Raw genomic sequence first — 21,401 nt, forward strand, 5'->3', positions numbered from 1 at the left:
TTGCACACCTTTCCTTGTACTATACTGGCTATTTATCATCTTCTTATGTCTACATTTTTAATGAGCTCTAAGAATTCTTCTTTTTTTTTTTCTTGGTACCGGGGATCGAACTTGGGTCCTTGTGCTTGTGCAGCAGGTGGCAAAACCACTGAGCTAAATCCCCGGCCCAAGCTCTAAGAATTCTTTATATATTCTGGTCATAGGTTATATGCATTGTAAATACGGTCTGTACTACTTTTCATTTTAATGATGTCATTTAAAGTTCTAAATTTTGATGGAATCTCATTTATCAATTTTTTTCTTTTATATATCATGTTTTTTGTATCCTAGGTAGTTCTTGCCTTCCCTGAATTCATAAATATTTTCCCTTATAATTTCTTCTTAAAGTTTTATACTTTTAGGCTTTCTTATTTAGGTTCATAGATCCCTTCAAATTATTTTCATGTATGGAAAAAAAGGGTTGAGGTTAATTTTTTATATACGGATACCAGGCGTTCCAGTGCCGTTTGCTGAAAACACTATCTCTTCCTCGGCTCTTGAATTGAGTTTATATTCTATAAAATGCTAATGTTAAATAATCTTTCAAAACTCTAGTGGACCATACATGTGTGGTTCTATTTCTAGATTCTCTGTTTTATTGCAATGATCTATATGTCTTTCCTTTCATCAACACTGCCTTGATTACTGTAGCTTTAGAAGAAGTCTTAAAATTAGGTACTAAATGTCTTCCAACATTGTTTTTGTTTTTATTTTTAACTTTTCTAGGTCCTTTGTACTCCTACATAACTTTTAAATTTCAATATCTAATTCATTTATAGCAAGTACACACAGACCTGAATTTTTATATATATCTTGTGTTTTCTAATCCTGCTAAATTCAAGTACAAGTTCTAGGGGCTCCCAGAGATTTCTCAGTATTTTCTCTGTGGATGATCATTTCATCTACATATAAAGATTTTGCTTCTGCTGTGCCAATCCTATCCTAGTTGTGTCATTTTATTGCCAGACTATTTTGGTGGGGACAAGGTTTCAAAATTTAATGGACAGATAAAGAGTAAGCATATCTGCCCTTGTTCCCCACCTTAAGGAGAAAGCATTGTATCTTCTCCATTCATATAAGGCGTTCTCGCTGGAAGTATGGAGTACATGTCTTTAATCTGTTGAGAAGGTTCTGTTCTACTTCTACTCTCCTGATAGCTTTTACCATGAACAGCTGTAGAATTTAGTCCAATTCTCTTTCTCCAACTAGTGACAGGATCATATGGCTTCTTCCTTTCCTCTGTTTAAATGATGAATTTTGGGGGTGGATCTTCCAATGCTGAACCAACACTGCCATCCCTATAACAAAACCACTTTCTACATCCTGCCAGATCTGACTTCTAATAGTTTGTTTTGTTAAACAAATTTCTATCGATGTTCATACTTTTTTCTTCTATTATCTTTATCCAGTTTTAGGATTAGCACAATGTTGAGTTCCTAAAATGAGCGGAGAAGTGTTCCTTCTTTATTCTGCTTTAATTGTTTGATATAATTTACCAGTTAAAATGTTTATGAGCCTGCTGTTGTCATATAGGTAGGTTTTCAAGCTAGGAATATACTTTCTTTAATAGGTGCTATTCAAATTTTATATTTCCTCCAGAGTTAGTTTCATTAATTTGTCTTCCAAAGTACTTCTTAGAAGTTGTCAAATTTATTTCAAAAAAGATTTTTGTAATATGCTTTCTATATCCTTTTAAATTCTGTAAAATCTGTGGTAATGTCTCCTAGATCTTAATATTGTAATTTAAAAAATGTATAACTGATATTGTGTAACAGGAAGAAAAGGTCTAAAAGAGCAGGGGAAGTGGGAGGGGTAGGGGAAAGGAAAAAAGGGAAAAGAAAAAATATGAGAAAAGGAAAAAATGGAAACAAAGTCTTTGCAAATAGGGAAGGGTGGAGGGGGTGATGGGAGAGCAGGGGAAGGGGAAAAAATAAGAACCAAGATACTCATGTAATGGCACAAGATCCCAATGATGAGTGTAACTGTATTTTATACCGAAAATGTACCAATAAACTTAATGGGGAAAAATAAATAAATAAAATAAATATAATTCATATATAAAAATTAAACAATAAGTAGCTCATTAAACAATATGATATCTACAAAATAGGATATTCTATTAAATCCCATGTGTGTACACTATATGACAATCACCATAATACAAATGGTATAATGGTCATTTTTTAAAGGTACAGAATTTGATGCATAACTATCTTCATATAGTTATGAGCGGGAAAATGGTGTAATTTTAGTCGATTCACCATCTTCTATAACAACTTCAAAATTTCAACTGTTGTATATTATTAGAAAATTTTCAACTTTGAGATTTCCTCCTTGATGAGAATTTAATTTGAGAAGCAAACCAGCGTGAAAGATGCCTGCTTGCTAATCCAGCGAGGGTCACTAACCGGCCAGCAGGTAGCGTAGACTTATTAGCGAAGAGCTGCTTACCTGCATGTCCCGCTGGAGGAGGGTGACCGGAAGTCCACCGCAGGGAGGTGCTTCTGAAAGGCGGCCGCAGCTTCTCCCGGGATGAGCAGCTGTTCCCAGACAGCATCCTTCCCTTGGAGCTGCTGAAGAGGTCCCTGATGTCCTTTCTTTGTTTGGATTCTTGGAGGAAACTCTCAAAAGATTTGTCTTTGGTTCTGAAGGAGGAAAATAAAGAGGTTCTTCTCTTGGGAGCCCTGGAAGGGTTTGCCAAGGCCTCTTGCAAACTCACTTTTTCCAGGAGTGCGGGGACATCGTCAGTGTTGCTGCAGGGTGGCGATGTGAACGTAGAGAACATTGTCGGTGGCTGATTGGGCAAACGATGGTCAGGATCAGAGCGGCAAAGGTCTGAGGACTGGGCGGCCCGGCGAGCTGGAGAGCCCAGCGAGAAGAAGGTGGAGGACCTGCTGGCCGCGTGTCTCCCAGGGGACTGCTGGCTCCCGTTTTTGCTAGAGCCGCTTTTCCAGAGGCTGAAGGAGCTGGTTGAGGGGAGCGCATGCTGGCCCGGGGGCCAAGTTTCCGGCTCTGGCTTGGCCCAGACCTTCTTCCCACCGCCGTCAGAGGTGTGGAAGAGCTGCTCCATGGACTTCCGGATGGCATCTGTAATGAGCCTCAGGGGTGACTTGGGCGGGGGCACACTCCGCTGCTCCAGCGCCTGCACAGCCCCCTCAGGGGCCTCTGTCTGGGCGGCCAGTGTCTCTTTCCCTCCCCGAGCGAGGCTCAAGGGGTGGACTGCGCTCAGCACAGGGCCTGCTCTGCCGTTCCTAGCACTCTCCCGGGAAAGTCGCTCCCCTAGCTGGAGGGGCGCGCTGTGGAGGCAGGAGTCATTCCAGTCCAGCAACATGTTCTTCTGCTCCTGGGTGAGAACTAACTTCTTCAGGCCTGACGTCCTCTCGGCCAACTCTGACCTGCCCTCCTGTCCCCTCTTGGGTCCAATGCTGCCTTCTCCTGGGTCCTCTTCTGCCCTGAGACACTGCTCTTGGTTTGGCAAGGACCTGTCCTTCCCCTCAGTGAGGAGAGGGTCTCTGTGGGGGCGTCTGGTACCCTCAGGAGGAGCCCCTGTTTCCTGGCACCCCCTGGAAGCCATCTCCACGGGGCTTTTGAGGCTGTCTCCACCAGGGCTCACCAGGCAGTACTCTGCCCGCTCCAGCACCTCGCTGTGAGGTAGGTACAGGGACATCTCCTTGGATGCCCCTTGGGTTCTAGCTCTCCTGAGAAAGATTGGGGCAGAAGGACAGCAGTGATCGCTGGAGACCTAGAGGGGATGGGCAGAAAGAGCAGTTGTTTAAAAATTTATAGCATTTATTTATATGGATTAGGCAAATCTCAATCCACACCCTGCTTCTTTTCTCTGGGCATCAGATATTCACAGTCAAAAAGGAATTTTGCCCAAGAGGATCACAGAGGGCTGCTCTTTGATTGAAGTGTCTGCTTGGGACCTGCTGGGACCTACCTGGAGGCCCCAGTCCACTCTGATCCAAGGCCATTTCGGATCCTGAGTTAGGTGGGTAGGGAGCCAAAGGCAGGAAAAGGCTCAGGCGCTGCACTCCACAGCCCCTGGGCCAGGGCGAGTAGGACTGGCCTTCCAGTAAGCTCTCCCACATCTTGCTCAAGCATGGTCCCTACTCAAGGGCACCTTCCTCTCATAGCTGCGTTCCTCTCCTGGCCAAGAAACCAAGGCATATTCCTTGGAGGCCATCAAGTTAAGGGTGGCAGTCATCCTTCAGGTGACCGAGGATGGCCATAAGAACCTTCCAAGGACCTTTCTAAAGGTCACACCTTGCACCACTGAGAACGCCATTTCCACCATGCGGGAGCTTGGCTCTTGGGAAACAAAGAGTGTAAGGAAACTCTAGGAGGAGCAGCTGTGTCCTGCAAAGAGCTCGGGGGCCCAAGGGGCATGCATAGGATGGGGACATCACAAGAACCCGAATCTCTTGTGTCTTGCAAACTACTTCCCAGATCCTGAGACTGGCCTGCAGGTAATCGACACTGGATAAATACATATGAAAAGAAAGAGTCCAGCCATACATATCAGTGATGACATTTTCTTTTCCAAAGGCACCTGCACTTCGGTGCCTGGCATCCTTCAGCTGGAAGCTCTTTAACATGCTGTGTGTGTTTTTCAAGAGCAGAGCACATGCTCTGTTGCCAGCATCCCAAGGTCCAGCAAAGAGTCTCCCTCCCGAAGGGCTGTTGGGGTGGGGCTGTGTCCTTGGGGTAGTTGAGAAGAAGCAGGATAAGCTTTTAGGAAAGGCATGAGTGCAGAAGGCCTGGAGTGGAACCTTGACAGAGCCTCTTTCTGGCCCTGGCCTTGCACTTGGGGGCACAATAGTCCTTAGAATCCAGAGATCAGCATGGAAGGAGGGAGGGGCACAGGCAGCTCACCTTCCTAACATCTGTGCATGGCCTGCAGGGGGACTCACCTGAGGTGGAGCAGAATGGTCCAGAGGATGCCCAGGGACACTGGCTGAAGATGAAGATGAAGGAGAAGACGATGAAGACAGAGGAAGAGGAGAAAGTTTCTTTGAAGGTGACAAAGTTCTTTTGTTCGCTGGTATTAGATCTACCAAGGAAAGGACACACACTCCGTTACAGAGTCCTTGTTGGGTTATGAAAAGAGGAGGTTGTAAGGAAAACCCTAGTTCTAATCAGCAGTGTCTGGAAGGGGAAGATGTCGAAGACTGAGTCTGAGGTTCCAGTGACCATGGCTTGGGACATGCAGGAACGGGTTAAAGCCAGAGGCAGGGTCCCGTGGGGCAAAGGAGGCTCCAGGATGAGAAATCAAAGGACTATGGCGTCTCATTTTCTTGTGGGAATGGTCCTGAGAGAGACATGACCTGGGTCTCCAGAGTGCTTTTCAGAAAAGGACATCTACCTCTAAAGTTTCCCTAAAGCCATGGTGGCTGGGAGCTGGGGCTGTATTCATCATTCCATCAATAAACTATCTGAGGTTTCTTCCCACAAATGCCAGACCATTAGCTGTGGGAATGGCCAGGAGAGATACTCACTACTAATGAAATGCCTTCTTCTCTCATGTGTGCCCAAGGGGCTCTCAGACAAGTGGGTAGCTGACACTTCAAGGAAACACAGGGAGGGAGGTCACAGCGATATCAAACCTTTTGATGCATATGGAGTGGGACTCATGCCAAGCTCCTGTTGATCAAGAAACAACAGGAGCTCAGCGGTATATAAGACAGGACCATGGCTGGGCCCTGGGAACCCCTCTGGTCCTCTGGTCTCTGGAGAAAGAAGCATGACATTTGTAGCTTGTGGGATCTCCTAGGACCTAAATTCATGTGTATTTTCTTCTTCCTCCTCCTCTTCCTCTTCTTCTCTCCCTCTTTTTCTTCCTCCCCCTCCTTCTCCTCCTCTTCTTCCTCTTCTTCTTCTCCTTCTCTTCCTTCTCCTTCTCCTCTTTCTCCTCCTCCTTCTCTCTCCTTCTTCCCCTTAAGTATATAGTCATCATAAGCCCGAAACCTCAAGTATTTTATCTCCATATTGGACCATTTCAGATAGTAATCTGTGCTCAAATAGATTCAAAAACATACCACACAGGATTTCAGATGTGCCCACTCAGTATCTAACCCTCAGCCCACCAAGCTCTTCCATGAAACATGGCGGCACATATTGGCATTCTCAGACTCCCCAGGGCCGCTGTGCCTACCTAGGCTCTCTTGTCTGAAACTCCAACTTCTGCCTTCCGGGACCCATTCAGATTCTCTTCCAAGATGTCCAACCTTTGGATTTTTGGCTCACTTCTTAGTTTAACACAATGTCCTAGGCCCAGTTTTCTCAACACTTTGGGTGAGAGGCTCCTCCTCAGGGACCCACACAGGCCAGGCCAAACCCAAATCCACCCCCCAGTAAGAGTTCTATTGAGTTCTATTGAGTCCTGGTGCTATGGGAGGAACAACCACATGGGCAGATTCTCAATATTCTGCCCTGCTTCTCCACACAAACACAAGCATGTCAGATGGTGTATCCTAGACCTGGGTTCGGACAAAATGGCTACCACACACATATGGTCAACAGGCTTCCAGCAGGAAGCTCCCTGGATGCTCCTGAGAGCAAAGGTAACTCCAGGCGACAGATCTGATGGACAGGCGGGCGGGCAAGAAGGAGCTGCTGAGAGAGGCCACTGCTGCCAGGAGCTGATGTGGGGGAGGTGGCTGGCCTGCCTCCCATCACCCGCACCCCATCTCAGCCCACAATGAGATGGCTCGAGCCTAAAAAGGCAAAAGTTGTGAGTCAGTTGTTGCCTTGCTTCCCGCCCTCAGCTCGCCAAATTCCTGCCAAATTCCTTCTCCCCCTCTTCTTCACCCCCTCATCTTCTCTCGCGGCCATCTTCTGAACCAAGCTCCTTAACTTGTCTCAAAAGTCATCTGGGCTTCACAGACTGCCTTTTGTTTCTCCGAGGAGTCTCAGAATCTTGTGACACACAGCTAGGGACACCTTGGGACGCAAGCCTGACAGAAAAGCCACGGAGTTTCCAAGGTCATGACCCGGCAGCTGCCCCCTTTTCTCCTTTCTCTAATCCTCCCTGGCCAGTGGGGTCTTTCTCCGAGAGTGTCCCCGAGTCCTGTGTTACAGATGGATCTTGCAGAGGGCTTGAAGAGGTGGGGAGGCAGAGACCCGGGTCAGGCCAAGCCCTTGTCCCTGGGCTGCCATTCCAGCCACTGCTGGGGAAGGGGCCCAGCTGAGGAGGGACAGGTGAACCAAAGCCAGCTGAGAGGTGACGGGGAGCCCCGGCTATTCCACAGGGAGCTTCATGAGCAGGCTCCAGCCTCTTGGGTCAAGTGCTGCTGCTGCCTTCTCTTGGGATCTCTGACAATAGCGATCTTTTCCTTCTGAAGGTCCTTCTGGCCAGCATGGTCAGCCAGGGGAGGTGACCATTTTCTGCTTCTTACTACGGAACCAGCCTGGTCTGCTGGGGTTTCCTCGAGTGAAAAGAAGATAGCAAAAAGGTGTTTCTGGTGGCTTTCAGCTCTGGGGATTTTCCCCAGGACTGGGATTCCAGGATGCAGCTTCCCAGAATGTTTGAGGCCCTACAAGGCTTAAATCCCTTGCAAGGTCTTGGAGCGCCCTCTAGGGACAGCAGCATGCAAGTCATGTGCTCTTTTTACCCTCCGTCCTACCAAGTTTATTCCTGGTTCATTTGTTCCTTCCTTCATTCATTCTCTGAGCAAATTAGCACTGGGTGCCTCCTCTAGGCGAGATCATGCTAAGGACTCTGCCCCAAGAGGAACTGCCCGGAGCTTAGGGTCTCAGTGGCTCAGGATGGGCTGGGGCAGGGCAGTGAGACGAGGACAGGTGGAACAGCAGTTTCCGCCATCCTCTCTCTCGTTGCCTCGGGCTGTCAGATCTTGGGGAGTCCCCAGTGCAGCGGCCCATCCACGTGTGCAGCCCTGGTCCAGCACCAGAGGTGACCCCTGTCCCAGCCTGACTCAACGAGGGCTGGCGGGTCTGGGGTGGTGGAGAATGAGTCACTGGCCAGGAGTCAGGAGTGACTCAAAAGTAAGAAAACCAGGGCTCCCTTCCAGCTGCCGCAGCAGTGCCCAGCGGTAGAAACCCTGTCGAGCCGGAGGGTCGCCCTCGCTTTCTGCAGACCGTGGAGAAAGTGTGGGGACTGGCGGCTCGGAATGGGATGGTGTCCTCGTCCCTAACTCAGGGCTTCCAGGTAATTTCTGCTCAGTCACTGCTGCCGCCCACCCCGAAGATGGGCCAGCCCCGGATGCCCTGCGTCTGTGCGCGCGGCTCTGCGCCCGCTCGTGGGGTCCTGATCCTCGGCCTGCCCTGCTCTTCCTGGGACCAAGCATTGCTCAGAAAAAGGAGCAGAGATGTATGTGGGTGGCTAAGTCAGGGAGTGAGTCTGTCTTCACTGTATTGCCTCCAACTGCAGGATCCAAAGAGCTGACACTCCAGCCATCCCAGCCCAACTCCTGTGGACAGAATCCAATCATACACAGTCCCGGCCTCGGTTTCCGCCTTCAAGTTTCAGAGAGCTCGGAGCCCATGCTTGCTAAGCCCCTTTCAACAGCGAACGTGCAGATTCTTAGGGTTCCACGGCCCCAGAATCGAGGGCGGAGGATGGAAGGTCCCAGCCCGTTGGTGAATGCTTCCCGGAGTCTGCAGCAGAAATCAAGCCAACCTCCTCCCCGCCCCCCGCCCCTCACATCCTGGAGGCGGTCAGAGAAGACACCATGTAAGGTATGAGAGGCGCGAGAATGAATCAGAGGAGCACCCCCCCCCCCCCCCCCGCCCCGCCATGACTCACTTGAGGGGAATTTTCTCCAGTTCTGGTGCTTGCTTGGAGCTGGATCCTGGAAGCTGTTGGCCCGTTGCAAAGCTGTGGTAGAAAAAAGAAAAAAGAAGAGAGGTGCAGGGAAGATGGGGGGTGGGGACAGGAGTCCATTAAACTTGTGGAATGAAGAGAGACTTCGCCTACAGCCTATTGACCAAAAGTTACAGCTGGCTGAACCCTTTCCTTCTCTCACATGGCACTTCCTGCCCCTGCCGTTTTTCATTCATTATCCATCAAGCGTTTACCGAAGACCTGCTTTGGGAGAGGTACTCCCCTGTGTTAGGGAATGCCTCCAATAACTTAGCTATCATTCTAAATCACTGATCATAAATGAGCTCCTCATGCATGCTGGCGTATATACAAACATGTAGACACAACATATGTGCATGTATGTAGATCTAGAATGTGCCCCCAAGGCCTCATGTGCTCAGAGGTGGGGCTTTTGGAAGGTGATTCAAGCATGGGTGTGCTGTACTCGTTCGCCAGTGGATTAATCCACTGACACATTCAGAACAGCTGAATGCGCTCTTAGGCGGTGGAGGGCCTGGTCAGAAGAGGTGGGTCACAGTGAAGGTGAGACCTGGAAGGTATATCTCCTTCCCCGTCTCTCCCTTCTCTCTCTGCTTCCTGCTCACCATGACATGAATAGCTTTCCCCTGCACCAGGCCCTTCTACCATGCTGTATCTGCATTTGGGCCTGCCAACCATGCACTGAAACTTCTGAATATGTATGCCAAAATAAGCATCTCCTCTTTTAAGTTATAGGTATCAGGTATTTTGATCCATTGATGAGAAAGTAACTAAAGCAACATCCGTGTATATATTCATGCATTCCTTTAGATCGAAACCATTCTTTTTTCCCCCCTTACATTCTTCTATTGGTACATTTTAGGTATACACTACATTTACATTTATCATTGGGTGCTTGTACCTTTACATAATGTATCTTGGTTCTTATTTTTTCCCCATTTCCTGTCCTCCCTTCACCCCCTCCACCCTTCCCTATTTACAATGACTTTGTTTCCCTTTCTCATAATTTTTCCTTTCCCTTACCCCTCCCACTTCCCCTACCCCTTTGGACCTTTTCTTCCTATTTCACATTATCAATTATTCCTTTTAGTCCTTATTTACACTTTCAGTTTTTCACACCAGAGAAACTATTTGGTATTTACACATGTGTGTCCTATTTATTTCACTTCAGAGTATCGCCTCAATGTGCATCCATTTAGCTATAAATGTCTCTAGTTTCTCATTCTTTTTTTTTTTTTTTTTTTTTTTGGTACCAGGGATTGAACTCTGGTCCTTACGCTTGTGCAGCAGGCGGCGAAACCACTGAGCTAAATCCCCGCCCCTCCCCCTTTTTTCATTTTCTCATTCTTTATGGCTGAGTAGTACTCCATTTTATAAAAAACCCCCACATCTTCTTTATCCAGTTTCCACTTGATGGGCACTTGGGCTGTTTCCAAGCTTTAGCTATTACAAACTGTGCCACTATAAACATAGGTGCACATATATTGCCGTGGTATGATTCTTTTAATTCTTTGGGGAAGATACTGAGCAGGGGAATAGCTGGATCAAATGGGACCTCTAGCCTTAGTTCTTTGAGATATCTCCATACTGATTTCCACAATGCTTGCACCAGTCTGCACTCCCACCAGCAGTGGAGCAGGGTTCCTCTTTACCCACAGCCCCGCCAGCATTTGTTATTGGTTGATTTCTTGATAGCAGCCATTCTTACTGGGATGAGGTGGAATCTCAGTGTTGTTTTCATCTGCATCTCTGGAATGACCAGTGGTGTTGAACATTTTTTCATATGTTTATTTGCTGCTTTTACTTCTTTGTCTGGGAAATGTCTGTTCATTTCAGATGCCCATTTTTGAATTGGGTCTTTAAATTTGGGGGGTCTGATTTTTTTAAAGTTCTTTATAGGTTCTAGATAGTAGTCCTTTGTCTGAGGAACAGCAGGTGAAAATTTTTTCCCACACTGTGAGTTGTCTCTTCACCCTGTTGTTGACTGTTTTAGCTAGTTCTTGTGCTACTGAGGTTTTGTTCATAAAGTCTTTTCCTATGCCAATGTCTTCAAGAGTTCTACCTAACTTATCTTCCAGCAAGTTTAGTGTTTCTGTCTTAATATTTAGATCTTTAATCCACTTCAATCTTAGTTTAGTGCATGGTGAGAAATATGAGTCTAGCTTTAATCTTTGGCAGGTTGAAATTCAGTTTTTCCAACACCATTTATTAAAGAGGCTATCTTTCCTCCAGTGAGGATGGTTGGTTCTCTGTTATTTGTGTAAAAGAAGGCTATTATTTTTTGAGTGTTGACCTTATATCCAGCTATTCTACTGAATCTGTCAATTAAGTTTAGAAGTCTTTTGGCAGAGTTTTTTGGGTCTTATGTTGAGTATCATATCATCAGCAAATAATGACAGTTTAACTTCTTCCTTTCCTATCTTTACTCCTTTTATTTCTTTCTCTTGTCTAACTGCTGTGGCTAATGTTCGAAACCATTCTTTAAAGCTGAGACCTCACAGCAATGTTCCATACATATAATAAAAACTGAACCTGCTCTAATTAGAGCCACGAACCTGCAGAAAGTTATCTTCTGCCTTCCTTTCCCTCACCCAGAGCCCCCAAGCCCTGGAAACTGGTTTTAACTGAGCTGCTGGACAATCCTTTGCCAGCCCCCTCCTTGTGACCTGGTCCATTGGAAATGCATTTGTGGGACACTATGTAATTCCCACTGACAGCCCCTCTGCCCAGCTGTGCCTTGAGAATTAGCTTAGCAAAATGAATATCGCCTGTGGGAGAAAATGAGTTTTGGCCCTTGGGGCATGAGAGTGGGCATCGGGACTCAAATGCACCCTGTTGCCAGGCAGCACCTTCAGATTCCATCTCCGGCCTTGTGCTTCCATCACAGCCTGAAAGAGAGAATGGGCACCACCCTGCACATCTGGGTGCTCATACGGTGTATGGGAGATCTGGCAGAGGGAGAAGGGAGAAAGGGACGAGGTGGGTTTGACACAGAGCTCCCCGAATCCGTTGGGGCCAGTGTGGTCCCCACTCCTCCAGTCCTAGATTCTCCACTCCATGTCCTGGAGCGTTCTTTTCTTAGAACAAGATCTTGGCTCCTTAGCTCCTTGGCTCCCTTCTCCCTTTGCCCATTGGGGATGCTTTGTGTTGGAGTGGCCTGGTGGGTTTCCAGTCCTACAGATCACTCTCAAGATCAGGCCCAAGGGTCTAGGAGGTGCCACTGTGGACGGGTACAGAGTAGCCCCCCACCTTCCTGCTGCCAGATGGGCAGTCCACCAAGGTCTACAGCTTGGTTTCCCTGGCTGGGAGTTTTTCATGAGGAGCAGGCAGGCCTTAAGCACTGCCACTTCCTCTTGACACCTAATGAAGGAATCACTCACACAAATGTAAGAGTTCTTAAAGCTTTGATTGCTCCTCCTCCACTTTTAACTTTGTGGAATGGAACCTATTAAAAGTGGCTACAATTCAGGAAAGATTTTCCATTACTGGTGTTTATGGGGTCCACATGCACATGTTCTTACCACAACAGGAACAATAGGGTGAGTAGTAGAGAGTTGATCTAGTAATTCTGAGCAGTATAAAGCTAGGCTGGTTCCATTCTTTCAGCTTATGCTTTATGTGTATTTATTTACTTGATATTTACTTTAAAGAAGCACTTTTGGAGAGCTCAGTGCATGACCTGGTGCAAAATGAGAAAGAGGGTAAGAATTTTACCATATGGTGCTGATGATCTCATTTCATTGTTACGAACTATTGGTGTCCTCCATATGCCACTGGGCCATCCTGTTGTTAAATTATTGCCAGGAAAAAATGGATAAGTACCAATTCTTCCTTGCCAGAATAATTTAGGGGCAGATTGCCCTCCAAAATCTAATTGGTTTCGGTTCCAGAATCCAATGCACTAGCTGCATCCATTTAGTTGCTTGGGCACGCACATCACAATTAATTCACCCCGGGGGATCCTCCAGGAAGCTGCCCTTCTGTGATTCCCAAAATGTGAGACTTGCCCACCTGCATTAGGGAACCTGGGCTGCTTACACCCAGTGCAGACCCTCAAGGACTCAGAGTCTCTGTGGGGATCCCGGAATATGTCTCTTAAGTACTGGATTGGTGTGGTTTGGATTTTAAATGGCCTTCAAAGGCCCCTGTCTTAAAGACTGATGGCCAGCCAGTGGTGCTACTGGGAGGTGGTGGAAGAACACTGAGGAGGTGGGATGGAAAGGAAGTGAGGGTGCTGCCTGCAAGGGGAAATCAAGACCCTGACCTCTCCCTCTTTCTGCTTCCTGGATGCCCAGAGGTGAGCAGTTTCCTTCGCCGTGTGCTTCTACCATGATGGCAATAGGGCCAAGTGACCAAGGGCTGAGATCTCTGAAACCGAGAGCAAAATAAACCTTTCCTCTGTATGAGTGGTTTATCTCAGGCATTTTGGCAAAGCAATGGAAAGCTGACTATTACAGAGATGTTTTAGGGGAAGGTGTCCTATGGCTTGCATAGTTATGTGTCACACCCTCATCTTGGGCGTGCTCTGGGTTACAGAACTTCGATGCGAGAGGTTCCCCGAGGTGCTGAGGCCGTCTAGGAAATCTCTTGTTAAACAGTGGCAAAATGAACGTAACATAAAAAGTACCATTAAGCCACTTCTTAAACATTTATCAGTGTTTTATAAAAAGCTACAATTTGAGAACAACCAAAAAGAAGTACGTAGAGCAAGGGAGGGGGAGAGGCATGGAGCTTGCATGCACAGCACACTTCCCATGTGTTCATCCACCTGCGGCTTTGCAGATCTTGAAACCATGGAATTCAATGGCTTTAAGTGCCTTACACCGTTGTTTAGCCATCACTATTTCCCATCTCTAGAGCTTCTCCCATGTTTCAGACTGAAACTCTACTCATTAAACAGTGACCCCCATTATCTTCTCCCTCCAGCCCTGGTGACCACCATTTCTTTCCACTATTTATGAATTTGACTACTCTAGGCACCTGCTTCAAGTCTCTTTATGACTAGCTTCACACATTATCACTTTACACGTATCTGCAGAGTTTATCTGTGTTGTAACATGTATCAAAACCTCATTCCTTTTGAAGGTTGAATAATATTCTCTTGAATGGATATGCTACTTTTGTTTATCCATTCATCTCATGTGGTTTTCCTCTTCCTTTGGGCCATCATGGACATGCTGTAGGAGCACAGATGCACAAACCAGGTCTGGCCATGCCCTGGTCTGGCCTTCTATAAACCCACCTCTGAGACATTACTCCAGATGACAACCGTGGCTAAGGGAGTTCAATAATTTCCATTCATGATATCAACCCTGGATTACCTGAGAGAACCACTAGCTCACCATTACCAGAGATTTTAACCTTATAATGTGGCCTATCAATAATCAAAACCCCAGTTGATAAAGATGAAATCAACAAACGATTATTTGGAAGTCACACAGTGTATCCACTTCTTTATCTGCTCTATATTTTCCTTTAGAGTTAAACAGACTGTCAGAAGCCAAATGCTTTGGCCTGGCTGCCTTAGTCTGTGTAGCCCAAGCCCATGACTCACGGGATCCTGACTTGCTGTCAGGCCCGCACCTGCCACCAAGGGGTGCTGCAAGAAACAGCCTCCGGGAAAGGATGGCTGGATTTTCTGAGGAGCTATTGTTTAAGACATGATCATTAGCATTACCTACTTGACACACAAGCTGCAAACTTTCTCTGGACCTAAGCTCTATGAAAAGCTGTGTGTCCTTGGAGACCTACTGAATACATAGTTATTCTCCTCTTGGACAATGAGAATAATATTCATCTGGGTTTGCATTTCAACACTGGCCGCTTAGAGCTAGAGTCTAGTTCTTTGGAGTCTGTGCCTCGTAAACTGGCTTTGCTAACCTCAATTCAAAGGCTTCAGTTTTCATACACACAGACATGTATTTGTTTTATATCTTCCTTGTTGCCTGACATCCTATAGCTGTGGAGCAGAGAGGAGAAACAGGAAGAGGATAAGGGACCGGCAGGTTTCATACTGTGAATGGGCAACTGGAGCCCAGAAAGACGGAAGACAGTACCAAGGGCTACGGTAACCAGAGGCACTGCCTGTGCTGAGCCTTTCTGGACAGCCCTACAGGTAGTACTTAAAACGTGTTTTATGACAACCTACCTTTTCTTTAAAAAGGCCCACATGGACGATAAATTCAGAGTTTCCAGGACTTACAAATATTTTATGAGTTCTTTCTGGCCCCAGCCCTGGTCTTCCTGGGAAACCACCGCTGAACGACCAAGGGAGAGTCTGCTCTTGGCCACCAGAGGGCAGTGCAGGACAAGTTGAGTTCCAGATTGCACAGGGCAACCAAGATGGTGCCGAGGGTGGTTAATTTGTGGGTAAGATTCTATTAGCCTGTCTCTTCCCAGTCCCTCCTGGAAGTCAGATGACCTGGAAGTCAGACTCCTCAGGAAAGTATGGTCCATTTGCTTTTGCAAAAGAAGCTTCATACTAGTACCTCACTGGGATGAAATGGGGCCATGTGTAGGAAAAGTCCCAATACTCATTGAAAGTGCACTCTTTACTGTGTAGGTAAAGTTTGGGAGCATTCCACAAGCCCCACGTGCCCATCAGCATGAGCCCAGTGGTCCCAGGAGACTGACCGGGCCCATGTCCCTTCCCTGGGGTCCGGAGGGGCCCCTGAGGGAATACCCAGAGAGGAGTCAGGAGGGAAACTGCTCCAGGCCGGAGGGACTGGGCCTGCTTATCTCTACTGACTACGACACCTAACAGCTGACCAGGCCCCTCTGATGTCGTCTCACTCAGGACCGCAAAGCTTCTCATGGGAAAGATGCCAGGTCTGGGTCCTCACCCCTCACACCCACTTCTGCTGTGGCCCCTGAGCCTGAAGGGTGCCCTTCTGTCACCTGGACCCCTATGAGGAAAATCTGGTTAATGAGGGTCTCTGCTGCACCTGACTGTCCCAGAAAGAAGCATGGTGGACCTTCTGCTCACCATGCCCAGCGTGTGGCTCCTCAGGGCCCTGTGGAGAGGCTGCCCTGGTCAGAGGCTCCCTCAGGGAGTTGTGCCGGAAGAGGGGCTTAGGTAGAGGCAGCGACTCTGGCTGCTGGGGTCTCTCTTCACAGGGCTTGGTGCTGGGGCCCTCACTGTCACCATAGTCAGACTCTGTGTCGGAGCTGGAAGAGGAAGGAGAGGTGGGTGAGCCAGCAGTCCTAGCACCCCCTACCCTGCATCTGCCCCATTAAGGCCTCCTGGAGTAAGGCAGAGGTTTAGCTTCTGTCTGCTTAGGCTCCAGCCTTGGACCTCGTTGTGGCTGAATTATGTCTCCCAGATTCATATATTGAGGTCTTAGCCCCAGTACTTCAGAATGTAACTGCATTTAGCGATAGGGTCATTAAAGAGGTAATTAAGTAAAGTGAGGTCATTAGGTAGGACCTCATCCTCTGTAACTGATGTCCTTATAAGAGGAGTATTATGGTTTAGATGTCCCCCCAAAACTTCATGTGTTCAAAGGTGGGACTTTTGAAAGGCAGTTGGATCATGGGGCTGCTCTACTTAACAGTGGTTGGCTCCATTGATGAGTTCATAGTTGAATGTGTAGGGGTAGGGCTTGGTTGGAAGAGCTGGGTCACTGGGGACATGACCTTGGAGAGTGTATCTCCCTTCCCAGCTCCTCCCTTGTCTCTCTGCTTCCTGGCTGCCATGGAGTGAGCAGCTTCCCTCCCATGTGTCCTTCACCATGATGCTTCTGCCTTGGAGCCAGCTGATCATGGACTGAACTCTCTGAACCATAAGTCAAATGAAACTTTTCCTCATTTAAATTGTAGGTATCAGGTATTGTGTCCCAGCAATGGGAAAACTGACTAATACAAAGAGGAAATTTGGACACAGACATGCACAGAAAGGAAACACTGTGTGGGCAGGAAGATGGCCGTCTACAAGCCAAGGAGAGAGTTTGGGGCAGACCCTTCCCTTGTGGCCCTGCGTAGGAACTGACAGCCTTCAAAGCTGTGAGGAAATAATGCCTGTTGTTTATGCCTCCAGTCTGGGTACTTTGTCATGGCAGCCCAAGCAGACTGATGCAGCTTGGATCTGATAGGAGGAAGATCCCAGCAAATGTCAATGAACAACTTGCACGAAGGCTGATCTCACTTGTCCTCATCCCTGGGCATACCTCCCAAGCTCTCTGGAGCCAGATAAGCTCATACTTGGTCCTAAAACTTCAGGCACTAAGATGCTGCTTTCCTCCTCAAGAATGGGCAAGGGGTAGAAAAGATATTCTGGAGTATTTAACACGGTTGTAAGTAACTGGCAGGGATTCAAGTGGCAGAAAAATGGGTGCAGGTCCCCTGTTGAGCAACCCTAGACTGCTGGATGGAGGATGAGAATCCTGGTCCAATAGCTCTCTGTTGCCCCAGCTGATCAGGAAATAAAACTCCCATGAGCCCACTACAATCCATTCTGCCCACCGAGCCACACAGGGCATAATCACTGGGTTCACTCATTCACTTCGGGGCTGATTTGTTACTCTGCATTATCGTGGGAATCGATAACTGACACAGTTGCTTTCCTGGCCACCCAGTCTAAGGTCGCTGACCTGTCACTCTTTATAACACACCTTTACTTCCTCTACCTGGCACGTATGTGACATGATATTTTTCTTGGTAAATGCTTCTTTGCTTACTAGCTGTCTACTTAACATGAGTGAGAGCAAGGACTTTGCCTCGTGTTGGTGGCTGCTGAGTGCCCTGAGTTGGGGGATTAATCAGCAACTTGCTGTTTATCGGCCTCCTAAATGAACCAGTGTGTCTGCAGGAGCCCTGGAATCTGCATTTCTAATAAATGGGATCTGATGCAGGTGGTGCGGGCAGCACTGGGAGAAGCAATCCTGGAGGCTCCGGGCTTCCTACCCCATACCCCATCCTGGCCTTGTCACTGCCATGCATCACCATCTTCCAGTGGGAGAGCCCCCCGAGTCCTCCTGGGACAGATGACTCCCACTGCATCCCTTGCTGCACCTTACATGACAAGCACCACTGGGAGAAGACAGCAGGGCTAGGGCCTCTCCCTTCCCTGAGGAAGTAACGATCACTCATCCTTACAGTGCTTGTGGTTCGCTGGGCATTGTTCTCCACACCACACGTATGTTCATTCTCTGATCCTCACAGCTCCCACTGACAGATGGGAAAAGAGGCCCAGAGAGGACTCTCCACCCGCCAGTGAAGAGAAGACCAGATCCCAAACGCTGCCCCAGCCCGGCCATACCTGCTGTTCTCGCAGTCGACCAAGATGCACACAGCCAGTACGTCCTGCCCGACGGTGTCCTCCCCAGGGCTGAACCTCACCGAGGTCCATTCGGAGGGCAGGGGCGAGGTGGCTTCACTGGCCATGTCACTGGGCTGTGGCTCAGCAATGCTCTTTGGCTTCTTAGGGGAGGTGGGCGCATCTGCTGAGAGGAGAACAGGGGCTAGGGAGACAGTGGGACCAAGGGCCCCTGCAGGGCACCTGATCCTCCAGGGGTCTGGGTGAGGTGGTGGGGGACAAGGCCTGGGGTCTACCCGGATACCCCCAGACTGACCTTTCATCCTCTGCGCTGTTGCTGGAGCACCCCACCTTCCACCTCCCACACGCAAGGTACAGATACATCCTGTTCAAGGGAGGGAGGGTCCCGCAACACTCAGAAGCCCCCTCAGGCTCCCCAGCCTCTGAACTGCCACCTGCATCCTGTTGTTCAATACGGGGGTGATGTCTGAGCTCTTGTCTTATTGATGCATCAGCAGCATCCAACCCAGTGAACACAATCTCTGGGCCTCTAGGACAGCTCTACCGGCTTCCACCTCCTCACCTCAACTTCCTGCTGGGTCTATGTGGCTGGTCCCTGCTTCTGCCCTCTGCTGCCCACCACTAAAGGCCATGGGGCTCCATCTCAGGACCTCTTCTCTCCTCTGTCTACACTCACACCCCTGATGGTCTTATCTGGGCTCAACGCTTTTGTAACCCTATACACAATGACTCCCAGATTTGCATCTCTAGCCTGGAGAGTTCCCTGGCTTGGGACTTCTATATCCACCCTGCTACTCATATGGCACCTCCGCGTGGATGTCTAACGGACCCCTCAACGCTTCCTTTTCACCTCCCCGAGACCTGTGCTGTCCCCCCCGACCACCACCCCGGCTTGGTAAACAGCAACTTCAGCCTCTAGTGGCTCGGGTCAGCCCCTTCCTGGCATCCTTAACTTCTCTCCTTTTATTCCTCACTAAACCATCTGCAAATCTTGATGGCTGTGCCTTCAAACTGCACCAGGAATTTGTCACCTCTCCCTGCTCAGAATTCACCAGTGGCTCCTCATGCACTCAGAGGCGGGTGGAGCTGAAGAGGCCTATTTCATGAAGGCGCAGTGGCTCCTGCGACCTTGTCTCCTCGCCCTCCCCTGGCTCACTCTGCTCCAATTCGTCACCTCCTTGCTGTTCCCCTAGCACTCTGGGTGGGCGCTGCTGCAGGCCCTTTGCACTCCTCTTTTGTCTGCAAGCAGACGCTCTCTCCAGGTACCTGGTGCAGGGGTCCCTCACTGCCGCTGGTCCCTGGCCAATGCCACATCCTCCGTGAGCCACCCTGACCCCTGCTGCAAACTGCACCCCACACCCCCTGCTCTCCATTCCCCCTTTGTTTTGCTCACCGTGTGTCTAGCCTTCTAGAAACTAGACAACTATTGCCTTAGTGTGTTTATTGTCTCTCTCTCAGGACTAGAAACTAAGCGGTGACTTCGGTCTGTTTTGTTTGTTAGAATTATGCCTGGTAAACAGTCAGTGCTCAGTTGGATGAGTTAAGGAATGAATGAATCCCAGCTCATCTTGGCCATTAACCAACGGGCGGCCCCTTCTCTGGTCACAGTGCAGCAGGTGTCCCTGTTTCAGTCTGAGGTAAAGACCTCAACTGAGCCCGGCTTGTTCTCACCTCCAACAGGGTCATGAGCTCCTCTCTTTCCTATCTTCTTACCTTCTCTGCCTACCGGTCTTTCTCATCAGTGTTTAAGTACACTGAAGAGTCTCCTGTTTTAAGAACCCCTTTTAAATCACAGGCCCCACCCCTAGCCCATTCTCTTTTTCCTCCTCTTGCCCGATCTTCTCAGAAGATTCCACTGTGTTCATTTTCTCTGCTTCTTTATTGATCCTCTATGCTGCATTCCCCCACCCCATCCAGACTGTTCTCTGCTGTTGCTAAATCCAGTTCACAGAGCTTCGGGGCTCTCCTGAAGCCCTTGAGCCCCAACCCTTCCTTGCTCTGAGGGACACTTGTGCTCCCATCCTCTCCAGCTATTGCTCCCCAGCCATCCAGCCTTTCAGACAACCCTGGAACACTGGGTTCTCTCTGCAGACACCGGAACCCGCTGCTCTTCTCCCCACACCGTGTCTCTGGGAGTTGTCACCAATGCCTAACTCTACTTCCTGCTTGGGAAAACAGCTCAAGAAATTCTGATTTTTATGTGAAATGTCTCCACTTCAAAAACATCATAAGGTCAAACAAAACCTGCCCACATGCAGACTCAGCCAGTGTGTGTGTGTGTGTGTATACTTGTTTGTGTGCACATGTCTACGCTTTATGCTAGTGCACCTGGGGATGGAGGCATTTGAGAACTGACTGGACACTGGGCTGTATGATGATGATGAGGAGGAGGTGATGGTGTTGGTGATGATAAGAAAAGTAGTAGCAGCTCACTTTTATTGTGTGCTCAAGACATAGCACAAATTATTTGCACTCAGTTCATGTCCTAAGTCTGTTAAACTCTGGAAAGCACTATTATTATCCTCATTCTCCTGCCGAGAAACCTAAGCACAGAGAGGTTAAGGCTCCTGCACATGGTCCTGTGTCCCCTCAGAGGATGGGGAATGAATCTGTGTGTCTGTGTGAGATTTGGCTGGCAAGTGTCTCCAGTTCTCCACTCGCTCCCCATAGCAGAGCTGCCCTTTGTCCTGTGACTGTGCACCCTTTCCCTCGTGTAGGCGGGTGCGACCCCCTGCCCGATGGATGTGAGTCTGGGCTTTGAGATGTGCTCGGACCAGTGGAGGTTCATGGGTGGGACCAGAGCTGGGGCTGTAAGCGGACTCGCTCTGCTCTGCTGGGTCACTATGTAAAAGGCTTGATCCAGACGGCTGCTGTCCCTTAGCCTGTGTCCCTGGGTGAGGGGACAAGGAGTGGACCTGGGGCCAGTCCATGCCCTGGAGCCACAACAGCTCACCTTTAGACCTGCAGATCCAACACCGTAGCAGAGATCTGACTCTGTACCTGCTGGCATCCGAGTGCAGGCATGTGGGTGCCTGTGAGCCCAGTGCCCAAAATGTATGCATCGAACAGAAGCTACGGTGCCCTCCTCCTCTGGCCTGGGCCTATGCTGGGACTGGGAGCTGAGTCAGCAACCATGGTCCCTGCCTTCAACGATCCCTTTGTGTCTTGCAGGAGAGGTAAGGCATGTTCACAGACGTCTAGATTACAGAGTAGGCCATCTAAGAGTCAGATGGCAGAGAGATGGGAGGGGGGAGAAATGGGACTTCC

The 21,401-nt window shown here is 48.7% G+C and overlaps 1 protein-coding gene across 17 annotated transcripts in view; it reads right to left on the reverse strand.

The window, feature by feature from the left end:
- Positions 1-21,401, reverse strand: part of Mical2 (microtubule associated monooxygenase, calponin and LIM domain containing 2) — a 215,014-nt gene that overhangs the window by 56,394 nt on the left and 137,219 nt on the right. For 14 of the 17 annotated variants that reach the window (XM_087211662.1, XM_087211661.1, XM_087211658.1 and 11 more), the window contains 5 exons: positions 18,117-18,300; positions 15,846-16,027; positions 8,804-8,875; positions 4,953-5,092; positions 2,491-3,781 (listed from right to left, as the gene is read on the reverse strand). In XM_087211662.1, coding sequence (XP_087067788.1) covers positions 2,491-3,781; positions 4,953-5,092; positions 8,804-8,875; positions 15,846-16,027; positions 18,117-18,300 — 1,869 coding nt within the window. The remainder of the gene's footprint in view (positions 1-2,490; positions 3,782-4,952; positions 5,093-8,803; positions 8,876-15,845; positions 16,028-18,116; positions 18,301-21,401) is intronic. The other 3 variants (XM_087211659.1, XM_087211665.1, XM_087211648.1) reach the window with 1 other exon arrangement.

This window comes from Heterocephalus glaber, unplaced genomic scaffold, assembly GCF_053883595.1.
Source record: "Heterocephalus glaber isolate CG9 unplaced genomic scaffold, H.glaber_assembly_v1.0 deba00001428, whole genome shotgun sequence".
Classification (NCBI taxonomy): Eukaryota; Metazoa; Chordata; class Mammalia; order Rodentia; family Bathyergidae; genus Heterocephalus; species Heterocephalus glaber.